At 49.4% G+C, this 12,247-nt stretch overlaps 1 protein-coding gene across 6 annotated transcripts in view; it reads right to left on the bottom strand.

Moving 5' to 3' along the window:
• Positions 1-12,247, bottom strand: part of LOC101734313 (protein HEG homolog 1-like) — a 41,286-nt gene that overhangs the window by 15,501 nt on the left and 13,538 nt on the right. For all 6 annotated transcript variants that reach the window (XM_031903638.1, XM_031903639.1, XM_031903640.1 and 3 more), the window contains 2 exons: positions 11,850-11,892; positions 7,244-7,281 (listed from right to left, as the gene is read on the bottom strand). In XM_031903638.1, the coding sequence (XP_031759498.1) occupies positions 7,244-7,281; positions 11,850-11,892 (81 nt within the window). The remainder of the gene's footprint in view (positions 1-7,243; positions 7,282-11,849; positions 11,893-12,247) is intronic.

The raw sequence follows: 12,247 nt of genomic DNA, 5'->3' as shown, positions 1-12,247 counted from the left end.
TGGCTCCTATTGGTCACTGGGCTATAAATACAAGTCCTAGTTCTCGTGGCTCCCATTAGTAACTGGCTATAAATACAAATCCTAGTTCTCGTGGCTCCTATTGGTCACTAGCTATAAATACAAGTCCTAGTTTCGTGGCTCCCATTGGTCACTGGCTATAAATTCAAGTCCTAGTTTTCGTGGCTCCCATTTGTCACTGGCTATAAATACAAGTCCTAGTTCTAGTGGCTCCCATTGGTCACTGGCTATAATACAAGTCCTAGTTTTTGTGGCTTCTATTGGTCACTGGGCTATAAATACAAGTCCTAGTTTTCGTGGCTCCCATTGGTCACTGGCTATAAATTCAAGTCCTAGTTTTCGTGGCTCCCATTGGTCACTGGCTATAAATACAAGTCCTAGTTCTCGTGGCTCCTATTGGTCACTGGCTATAAATACAAGTCGTAGTTTTCATGGCTCCCATTGGTGACTGGCTATAAATATAAGTCCTAGTTTTTGTGGTTCCCATTGGTCACTGGCTATAAATTCAAGTCCTAGTTTTCGTGGCTCCCATTGGTCACTCTCTATAAATACAAGTCCTAGTTCTAGTGGCTCCTATTGGTCACTGGCTATAAATACAAGTCCTAGTTTTCGTGGGAGCCACGAGAACTAGGACTTGTATTTATAGCCAGTGATTAATGGGAGCCACGAAAACTAGGACTTGTATTTATAGCCAGTGATAGTTTTTCGTGGCTCCCATTGGTCACTGGCTATAAATTCAAGTCCTAGTTTTCGTGGCTCCCATTTGTCACTGGCTATAAATACAAATCCTAGTTCTCGTGGCTCCTATTGGTCACTGGCTATAAATACAAGTCCTAGTTTTTGTGGCTCCCATTGGTCACTGGCTATAAATTCAAGTCCTAGTTCTAGTGGCTCCTATTGGTCACTGGCTATAAATACAAGTCCTAGTTTTCGTGGGAGCCACGAGAACTAGGACTTGTATTTATAGCCAGTGATTAATGGGAGCCACGAAAACTAGGACTTGTATTTATAGCCAGTGATAGTTTTCGTGGCTCCATTTGTCACTGGCTATAAATACAAGTCCTAGTTTTCGTGGGAGCCACGAGAACTAGGACTTGTATTTATAGCCAGTGATTAATGGGAGCCACGAAAAACTAGGACTTGTATTTATAGCCAGTGATAGTTTTCGTGGCTCCCATTGGTCACTGGCTATAATTCAAGTCCTAGTTTTCGTGGCTCCCATTTGTCACTGGCTATAAATACAAATCCTAGTTCTCGTGGCTCCTATTGGTCACTGGCTATAAATACAAGTCCTAGTTCTAGTGGCTCCTATTGGTCACTGGCTATAAATACAAGTCCTAGTTTTCATGGCTCCTATTGGTCACTGGCTATAAATACAAGTCCTAGTTTTCGTGGCTCCCATTAGTAACTGGCTATAAATACAAGTCCTAGTTCTCGTGGCTCCCATTGGTCACTGGCTATAAATACAAGTCCTAGTTCTCATGGCTCCCATTGGTCACTGGCTATAAATACAAGTCCTAGTTCTCGTGGCTCCCATTGGTCACTGGCTATAAATACAAGTCCTAGGTTCTCGTGGCTCCCATTAGTAACTGGCTATAAATACAAATCCTAGTTCTCGTGGCTCCTATTGGTCACTGGCTATAAATACAAGTCCTAGTTTCTAGTGGCTCCTATTGGTCACTGGCTATAAATACAAGTCCTAGTTTCCGTGGCTCCTATTGGTCACTGGCTATAAATACAAGTCCTAGTTTTCGTGGCTCCCATTAGTAAACTGGCTATAAATACAAGTCCTAGTTCTTGTGGCTCCTATTGGTCACTGGCTATAAATATAAGTCCTAGGTTTTTTGTGGCTCCCATTAGTCACTGGCTATAAATACAAGTTCTAGTTTTCGTGGCTCCCATTGGTCACTGGCTATAAATACAAGTCCTAGTTTTTGTGGCTCCCATTAGTCACTGGCTATAAATACAAATCCTAGTTCTCGTGGCTCCTATTTGTCACTGGCTATAAATACAAGTCCTAGTTTTCGTGGCTCCTATTGGTCACTGGCTATAAATACAAGTCCTAGTTTTCGTGGCTCCCATTAGTCACTGGCTATAAATAACAGTCCTAGTTCTCGTGGCTCCTATTGGTCACTGGCTATAAATACAAGTCCTAGTTTTCGTGGCTCCCATTGGTCACTGGCTATAAATTCAAGTCCTAGTTTTCACTGGCTATAAATACAAGTCCTAGTTCTAGTGGCTCCCGTTGGTCACTGGCTATAAATACAAGTCCTAGTTTTTGTGGCTTCTATTGGTTACTGGCTATAAATACAAGTCCTAGTTTTCGTGGCTCCCATTGGTCACTGGCTATAAATTCAAGTCCTAGTTTTCGTGGCTCCCATTGGTCACTGGCTATAAATACAAGTCCTAGTTCTAGTGGCTCCTATTGGTCACTGGCTATAAATACAAGTCCTAGTTTTCGTGGCTCCCATTGGTCACTGGTTATAAATTCAAGTCCTAGTTTTCGTTGCTCCCATTGGTCACTGGCTATAAATACAAGTCCTAGTTTTCGTGGCTCCCATTGGTCACTGGCTATAAATTCAAGTCCTAGTTTTCGTGGCTCCCATTGGTTACTGGCTATAAATACAAGTCCTAGTTCTAGTGGCTCCCATTGGTCACTGGCTATAAATACAAGTCCTAGTTCTCGTAGCTCCCATTGGTCACTGGCTATAAATACAAGTTCTAGTTTTCGTGGCTCCCATTGGTCACTGGCTATAAATACAAGTCCTAGTTTTTGTGGCTCCCATTAGTCACTGGCTATAAATACAAATCCTAGTTCTCGTGGCTCCTATTTGTCACTGGCTATAAATACAAGTCCTAGTTTTCGTGGCTCCTATTGGTCACTGGCTATAAATACAAGTCCTAGTTTTCGTGGCTCCCATTAGTCACTGACTATAAATAACAGTCCTAGTTCTCGTGGCTCCTATTGGTCACTGGCTATAAATACAAGTCCTAGTTTTCGTGGCTCCCATTGGTCACTGGCTATAAATTCAAGTCCTAGTTTTCACTGGCTATAAATACAAGTCCTAGTTCTAGTGGCTCCCGTTGGTCACTGGCTATAAATACAAGTCCTAGTTTTTGTGGCTTCTATTGGTTACTGGCTATAAATACAAGTCCTAGTTTTCGTGGCTCCCATTGGTCATTGGCTTATAAATTCAAGTCCTAGTTTTCGTGGCTCCCATTGGTCACTGGCTATAAATACAAGTCCTAGTTCTAGTGGCTCCTATTGGTCACTGGCTATAAATACAAGTCCTAGTTTTCGTGGCTCCCCATTGGTCACTGGTTATAAATTCAAGTCCTAGTTTTCGTTGCTCCCATTGGTCACTGGCTATAAATACAAGTCCTAGTTTTCGTGGCTCCCCATGGTCACTGGCTATAAATTCAAGTCCTAGTTTTCGTGGCTCCCATTGGTTACTGGCTTAAATACAAGTCCTAGTTCTAGTGGCTCCCATTGGTCACTGGCTATAAATACAAGTCCTAGTTCTCGTAGCTCCCATTGGTCACTGGCTATAAATACAAGTCCTAGTTCTCGTAGCTCCCATTGGTCACTGGCTATAAATACAAGTCCTAGTTCTAGTGGCTCCTATTGGTCACTGGCTATAAATACAAGTCCTAGTTTTCGTGGCTCCCATTGGTCACTGGCTATAAATTCAAGTCCTAGTTCTAGTGGCTCCTATTGGTCACTGGCTATAAATACAAGTCCTAGTTTTCGTGGGAGCCACGAGAACTAGGACTTGTATTTATAGCCAGTGATTAATGGGAGCCACGAAAACTAGGACTTGTATTTATAGCCAGTGATAGTTTTCGTGGCTCCCATTTGTCACTGGCTATAAATACAAGTCCTAGTTTTCGTGGGAGCCACGAGAACTAGGACTTGTATTTATAGCCAGTGATTAATGGGAGCCACGAAAACTAGGACTTGTATTTATAGCCAGTGATAGTTTTCGTGGCTCCCATTGGTCACTGGCTATAAATTCAAGTCCTAGTTTTCGTGGCTCCCATTTGTCAGCTGGCTATAAATACAAATCCTAGTTCTCGTGGCTCCTATTGGTCACTGCTATAAATACAAGTCCTAGTTCTAGTGGCTCCTATTGGTCACTGGCTATAAATACAAGTCCTAGTTTTCATGGCTCCTATTGGTCACTGGCTATAAATACAAGTCCTAGTTTTCGTGGCTCCCATTAGTAACTGGCTATAAATACAAGTCCTAGTTCTCGTGGCTCCCATTGGTCACTGGCTATAAATACAAGTCCTAGTTCTCATGGCTCCCATTGGTCACTGGCTATAAATACAAGTCCTAGTTCTCGTGGCTCCCATTGGTCACTGGCTATAAATACAAGTCCTAGTTCTCGTGGCTCCCATTAGTAACTGGCTATAAATACAAATCCTAGTTCTCGTGGCTCCTATTGGTCACTGGCTATAAATACAAGTCCTAGTTCTAGTGGCTCCTATTGGTCACTGGCTATAAATACAAGTCCTAGTTTCCGTGGCTCCTATTGGTCACTGGCTATAAATACAAGTCCTAGTTTTCGTGGCTCCCATTAGTAACTGGCTATAAATACAAGTCCTAGTTCTTGTGGCTCCTATTGGTCACTGGCTATAAATATAAGTCCTAGTTTTTGTGGCTCCCATTAGTCACTGGCTATAAATACAAGTTCTAGTTTTCGTGGCTCCCATTGGTCACTGGCTATAAATACAAGTCCTAGTTTTTGTGGCTCCCATTAGTCACTGGCTATAAATACAAATCCTAGTTCTCGTGGCTCCTATTTGTCACTGGCTATAAATACAAGTCCTAGTTTTCGTGGCTCCTATTGGTCACTGGCTATAAATACAAGTCCTAGTTTTCATGGCTCCCATTAGTCACTGGCTATAAATAACAGTCCTAGTTCTCGTGGCTCCTATTGGTCACTGGCTATAAATACAAGTCCTAGTTTTCGTGGCTCCCATTGGTCACTGGCTATAAATTCAAGTCCTAGTTTTCACTGGCTATAAATACAAGTCCTAGTTCTAGTGGCTCCCGTTGGTCACTGGCTATAAATACAAGTCCTAGTTTTTGTGGCTTCTATTGGTTACTGGCTATAAATACAAGTCCTAGTTTTCGTGGCTCCCATTGGTCACTGGCTATAAATTCAAGTCCTAGTTTTCGTGGCTCCCATTGGTCACTGGCTATAAATACAAGTCCTAGTTCTAGTGGCTCCTATTGGTCACTGGCTATAAATACAAGTCCTAGTTTTCGTGGCTCCCATTGGTCACTGGTTATAAATTCAAGTCCTAGTTTTCGTTGCTCCCATTGGTCACTGGCTATAAATACAAGTCCTAGTTTTCGTGGCTCCCATTGGTCACTGGCTATAAATTCAAGTCCTAGTTTTCGTGGCTCCCATTGGTTACTGGCTATAAATACAAGTCCTAGTTCTAGTGGCTCCCATTGGTCACTGGCTATAAATACAAGTCCTAGTTCTCGTAGCTCCCATTGGTCACTGGCTATAAATACAAGTTCTAGTTTTCGTGGCTCCCATTGGTCACTGGCTATAAATACAAGTCCTAGTTTTTGTGGCTCCCATTAGTCACTGGCTATAAATACAAATCCTAGTTCTCGTGGCTCCTATTTGTCACTGGCTATAAATACAAGTCCTAGTTTTCGTGGCTCCTATTGGTCACTGGCTATAAATACAAGTCCTAGTTTTCGTGGCTCCCATTAGTCACTGACTATAAATAACAGTCCTAGTTCTCGTGGCTCCTATTGGTCACTGGCTATAAATACAAGTCCTAGTTTTCGTGGCTCCCATTGGTTCACTGGCTATAAAATTCAAGTCCTAGTTTTCACTGGCTATAAATACAAGTCCTAGTTCTAGTGGCTCCCGTTGGTCACTGGCTATAAATACAAGTCCTAGTTTTTGTGGCTTCTATTGGTTACTGGCTATAAATACAAGTCCTAGTTTTCGTGGCTCCCATTGGTCATTGGCTATAAATTCAAGTCCTAGTTTTCGTGGCTCCCATTGGTCACTGGCTATAAATACAAGTCCTAGTTCTAGTGGCTCCTATTGGTCACTGGCTATAAATACAAGTCCTAGTTTTCGTGGCTCCCATTGGTCACTGGTTATAAATTCAAGTCCTAGTTTTCGTTGCTCCCATTGGTCACTGGCTATAAATACAAGTCCTAGTTTTCGTGGCTCCCATTGGTCACTGGCTATAAATTCAAGTCCTAGTTTTCGTGGCTCCCATTGGTTACTGGCTATAAATACAAGTCCTAGTTCTAGTGGCTCCCATTGGTCACTGGCTATAAATACAAGTCCTAGTTCTCGTAGCTCCCATTGGTCACTGGCTATAAATACAAGTCCTAGTTCTCGTAGCTCCCATTGGTCACTGGCTATAAATACAAGTCCTAGTTCTAGTGGCTCCTATTGGTCACTGGCTATAAATACAAGTCCTAGTTTTCGTGGCTCCCATTGGTCACTGGCTATAAATTCAAGTCCTAGTTTTCGTGGCTCCCATTGGTCACTGGCTATAAATACAAGTCCTAGTTTTCGTGGCTCCCATTGGTCACTGGCTATAAATTCAAGTCCTAGTTTTCGTGGCTCCCATTGGTCACTGGCTATAAATACAAGTCCTAGTTCTAGTGGCTCCCATTGGTCACTGGCTATAAATATAAGTCCTAGTTTTCGTGGCTTCCATTGGTCACTGGCTATAAATACAAGTTCTAGTTTTCGTGGCTCCCATTGGTCACTGGCTATAAATTCAAGTCCTAGTTTTCGTGGCTCCCATTGGTCACTGGCTATAAATACAAGTCCTAGTTCTAGTGGCTCCCATTGGTCACTGGCTATAAATATAAGTCCTAGTTTTCGTGGCTTCCATTGGTCACTGGCTATAAATACAAGTTCTAGTTTTCGTGGCTCCCATTGGTCACTGGCTATAAATTCAAGTCCTAGTTTTCGTGGCTCCCATTGGTCACTGGCTATAAATTCAAGTCCTAGTTCTAGTGGCTCCTATTGTCACTGGCTATAAATACAAGTCCTAGTTCTTGTGGCTCCCATTGGTCACTGGCTATAAATACAAGTCCTAGTTTTCATGGCTCCTATTGTCACTGGCTATAAATACAAGTCCTAGTTTTCGTGGCTCCTATTGTCACTGGCTATAAATACAAGTCCTAGTTCTCGTGGCTCCCATTGGTCACTGGCCATATACTCACGTTCATCACAATTAAATCCCGTAAACCCAAAGGGACACCTGGAAACAGAGAGATCCGACTCGTTACTCACAAAATGTAATGAAACTCATCCTCCTCAGAGACAGGGGGATCTCTCATTAGCGTGGGGGGATCTCTCATTAGCGCGGGGGGATCTCTCATTAGAGCGGGGGGATCTCTCATTAGCGCGGGGGGATCTCTCATTAGAGCGGGGGGATCTCTCATTAGCGCGGGGGGATCTCTCATTAGCGCGGGGGGATCTCTCATTAGCGCGGGGGGATCTCTCATCAGCGTGGGGGGATCTCTCATTAGCGCGGGGGGATCTCTCATTAGCGCAGGGGTTTTTCATTAGCGTGGGGGGATCTCTCATTAGCGCGGGGGGATCTCTCATTAGCGCGGGGGGATCTCTCATTAGCGCGGGGGGATCTCTTATTAACGCGGGGGGATCTCTTATTAACGCGGGGGGATCTCACATTAGCGTGGGGGATTTTTCATTAGCGTGGGGGGATCTATCATTAGCGTGGGGGGAACTCTCTGTAGCGCGCGGGGATCTATCATTAGCGTGGGGGAACTCTCTGTAGCGCGCGGGGATCTATCATTAGCGTGGGGGGATCTATCATTAGCGTGGGGGGATCTATCATTAGCGTGGGGGGAACTCTCTGTAGTGCGCGGGGGGGTCGCTTATTAGCAGCGGGGGGAACTCTCATTTGCACGGGGGGATCTCTCATTAGTGCGGGGGGATCTCTCATTAGCGTGGGGGGATCTATCATTAGCATGGGGGGAACTCTCTGTAGCGTGGGGGGATCTCTCATTAGCGTGGGGGGAACTCTCTGTAGCGCGCGGGGGGTCTCTCATTAGTGCGGGGGATCTCTCATTAGCGAGGGGGATCTATCATTAGCGTGGGGGGATCTCTCATTAGCGTGGGGGGAACTCTCTGTAGCGCGCGGGGGGGTCTCTCATTAGCGCGGGGGGATCTCTCATTAGCGCGGGGGGATCTCTCATTAGCGAGGGGGGATCTCTCATTAGCGTGGGGGGATCTCTCATTAGCGTGGGGGGATCTCTCATTAGTGTGGGGGGATCTCTCATTAGCGTGGGGGGAACTCTCTGTAGCGTGCGGGGGGGGTCTCTCATTAGCGTGGGGGGATCTCTCATTAGCGTGGGGGAACTCTCTGTAGCGCGCGGGGGGGGTCTCTTATTAGCGTGGGGGGATCTCTCATTAGCGTGGGGGGAACTCTCTGTAGCGTGCGGGGGGGGTCTCTCATTAGCGTGGGGGGATCTCTCATTAGTGTGGGGGAACTCTCTGTAGCGCGCGGGGGGATCTCTCATTTGCGCGGGGGTCTCTCATTAGCGTGGGGGGATCTCTCATTAGCGTGGGGGGATCTCTCATTAGCGTGGGGGGATCTTTCATTAGTGTGGGGGGAACTCTCTGTAGCGCGGGGGGGGTCTCTAATTAGCGTGGGGGGATCTCTCATTAGCGCGGGGGGATCTCTCATTAGCGCGGGGGGATCTCTCATTAGCGTGGGGGGATCTCTCATTAGCGCGGGGGGATCTCTCATTAGCGCGGGGGGATCTCTCATTAGCGCGGGGGATCTCTCATTAGCGTGGGGGGATCTCTCATTAGCGCGGGGGGAACTCTCTGTAGCACGCGGGGGGGTCTCTCATTAGCGTGGGGGATCTCTCATTAGCGCGGGGGGATCTCTCATTAGCGTGGGGGGGATCTCTCATTAGCGTGGGGGGATCTCTCATTAGTGTGGGGGGAACTCTCTGTACGCGCAGGGGGGGTCTCTCATTAGCGTGGGGGGATCTCTCATTAGCGGGGGGATCTCTCATTAGCGCGTGGGATCTCTCATTTGCACGGGGGGGTCTCTCATTAGTGTGGGGGGATCTCTCATTAGTGTGGGGGGAACTCTCTGTAGCGCGCGGGGGGGTCTCTCATTAGCGTGGGGGGATCTCTCATTAGCGTGGGGGGATCTCTCATTAGCGCGGGGGGATCTCTCATTAGCGCGGGGGGATCTCTCATTAGCGTGGGGGGGTCTCTCATTAGCGTGGGGGATCTCTCATTAGCGTGGGGGGATCTCTCATTAGCGCGGGGGGGAACTCTCTGTAGCGCGCGGGGGGTCTCTCATTAGCGTGGGGGGGTCTCTCATTAGCGTGGGGGGATCTCTCATTAGCGTGGGGGGAACTCTCATTAGCGTGGGGGGAACTCTCATTAGCGTGGGGGGATCTCTCATTAGCGTGGGGGGATCTCTCATTAGCGTGGGGGATCTCTCATTAGCGCGGGGGAACTCTCTGTAGCGCGTGGGGGGATTCTCTCATTAGCGTGGGGGGATCTCTCATTAGCGCGGGGGGAACTCTCATTAGCGTGGGGGGAACTCTCATTAGCGTGGGGGGAACTCTCATTAGCGTGGGGGGATCTCTCATTAGCGTGGGGGGATCTCTCATTAGCGTGGGGGGATCTCTCATTAGCGGCGGGGGGAACTCTCTGTAGCGCGCGGGGGGGGTCTCTCATTAGCGTGGGGGGGTCTCTCGTTAGCGTGGGGGGATCTCTCATTAGCGTGGGGGGAACTCTCATTAGCGTGGGGGGAACTCTCATTAGCCGTGGGGGGATCTCTCATTAGCGTGGGGGGATCTCTCATTAGCGCGGGGGGAACTCTCTGTAGGCGCGCGGGGGGGTCTCTCATTAGCGTGGGGGGATCTCTCATTAGCGCGGGGGGATCTCTATTAGCGCGGGGGGGTCTCTCATTCGCGCGGGGGAACTCTCATTAGCGTGGGGGATCTCTCATTAGCGCGGGGGGATCTCTCATTAGGCGCGGGGGGTCTCTCATTAGCTGGCGGGGGATCTCTCATTAGCGCGGGGGGATCTCTCATTAGCGCGGGGGGATCTCTCATTAGCGCGGGGGGTCTCTCATTAGCGCGGGGGGATCTCTCATTAGCGCGGGGGGATCTCTCATTAGCGCGGGGGGATCTCTCATTAGCGCGGGGGGATCTCTCATTTGCGCGGGGGGGTCTCTCATTTGCGCGGGGGGATCTCTCATTAGCGCGGGGGGATCTCTCATTTGCGCGGGGGGGTCTCTCATTTGCGCGGGGGGATCTCTCATTAGCGCGGGGGGGATCTCTCATTTGCGCGGGGGGTCTCTCATTAGCGCGGGGGGATCTCTCAATTAGCGCGGGGGATCTCTCTTTAGCGCGGGGGGATCTCTCATTAGCGTGGGGGATCTCTCATTAGCGTGGGGGGGGAACTCTCATTAGGGTGGGGGATCTCTCATTAGCGTGGGGGGATCTCTCATTAGCGAGGGGGGAACTCTCATTAGCGCGGGGGGGTCTCTCATTAGCGAGGGGGGATCTCTCATTAGCGCGGGGGGATCTCTCATTAGCGCGGGGGATCTTCTCATTAGCGGCGGGGGATCTCTCATTTGCGCGGGGGGGTCTCTCATTTGCGCGGGGGGATCTCTCATTAGCGCGGGGGATCTCTCATTTGCGCGGGGGGTCTCTCATTAGCGCGGGGGGTCTCTCATTAGCGCGGGGGATCTCTCATTAGCGCGGGGGGATCTCTCATTAGCGTGGGGGATCTCTCATTAGCGTGGGGGACTTCTCATTAGCGTGGGGGAACTCTCATTAGGGTGGGGGATCTCTCATTAGCGTGGGGGGATCTCTCATTAGCGAGGGGGGAACTCTCATTAGCGCGGGGGGGTCTCTCATTAGCCGCGGGGGGATCTCTCATTAGCGCGGGGGGGTCTCTCATTAGCGCGGGGGGGTCTCTCATTAGCGCAGGGGGGGTCTCTCATTAGCGCGGGGGGATCTCTCATTTGCGCGGGGGGGGTTCTCTCATTACGCGCGGTGGGATCTCTCATTAGCGCGGGGGGATCTCTCATTAGCGTGGGGGGATCTCTCATTAGCGCGGGGGGAACTCTCATTAGCGCGGGGGGTCTCTCATTAGCGCGGGGGGATCCTCTCATTAGCGCGGGGGGATCTCTCATTAGCGGCGGGGGGATCGCTCATTAGCGTGGGGGGATCTCTCATTTGCACGGGGGGTCTCTCATTTGCGCGGGGGGATCTCTCATTAGCGCGGGGGGATCTCTCATTTGCGCGGGGGGGTCTCTCATTAGCGCGGGGGGGTCTCTCATTAGCGCGGGGGGATCTCTCATTAGCGCGGGGGGATCTCTCATTAGCGCGGGTGGGATCTCTCATTAAGCGCGGGGGGATCTCTCATTAGCGTGGGGGGATCTCTCATTAGCGTGGGGGAACTCTCATTAGGGTGGGGGGATCTCTCATTAGCGTGGGGGGGATCACTCATTAGCGCGGGGGGAACTCTCTGTAGCGCGCGGGGGGGTCTCTCATTAGCGTGGGGGGATCTCTCATTCTAGCGCGGGGGGGATCTCTCATTAGCGCGGGGGGATCTCTCATTAGCGTGGGGGGATCTCTCATTAGCGCGGGGGGATCTCTCATTTGCGCGGGGGGGTCTCTCATTATGGATTTATTGAAGCCCCAAACCCCAAGCTGCAGGAGGGCCCAACCAGGAAGGGGAAATCAGAACCAGAGATAAAAACTGGATTTTTGTTCTTTTTGATGTAAAGAGAATCGGTGCCAAATGGCGCTCGGATCCACCCACCTCTGGCAGCTGCTGTCTTCCCAACGGAACCCACTGGTACATACTGGGGGGAGATAGGGAGACGGTAAGGAGACACCCCCAGAGTCACACATGGGGTACAGTCACTCACAGATAGGAGAGAGACCCCCAGAGTCACACACGGGGTACAGTCAGTCACAGATAGGAGAGAGACCCCCAGAGTCACACACGGGGTACAGTCAGTCACAGATAGGAGAGAGACCCCCAGAGTCACACACGGTGTACAGTCAGTCACAGATAGGAGAGAGACCCCCAGAGTCACACACGGGGTACAGTCAGTCACAGATAGGAGAGAGACCCCCAGAGTCACACACGGTGTACAGTCAGTCACAGATAGGAGAGAGACCCCCAGAGTCCACACACGGGGTACAGCCAGTCAC

The sequence above is a fragment of the Xenopus tropicalis genome, chromosome 6, assembly GCF_000004195.4.
Source record: "Xenopus tropicalis strain Nigerian chromosome 6, UCB_Xtro_10.0, whole genome shotgun sequence".
Lineage (NCBI taxonomy): Eukaryota > Metazoa > Chordata > Amphibia > Anura > Pipidae > Xenopus > Xenopus tropicalis.
Note: the sequence above shows the minus strand (reverse complement) of the source record. Positions and strands in the feature narration are given on the sequence as shown.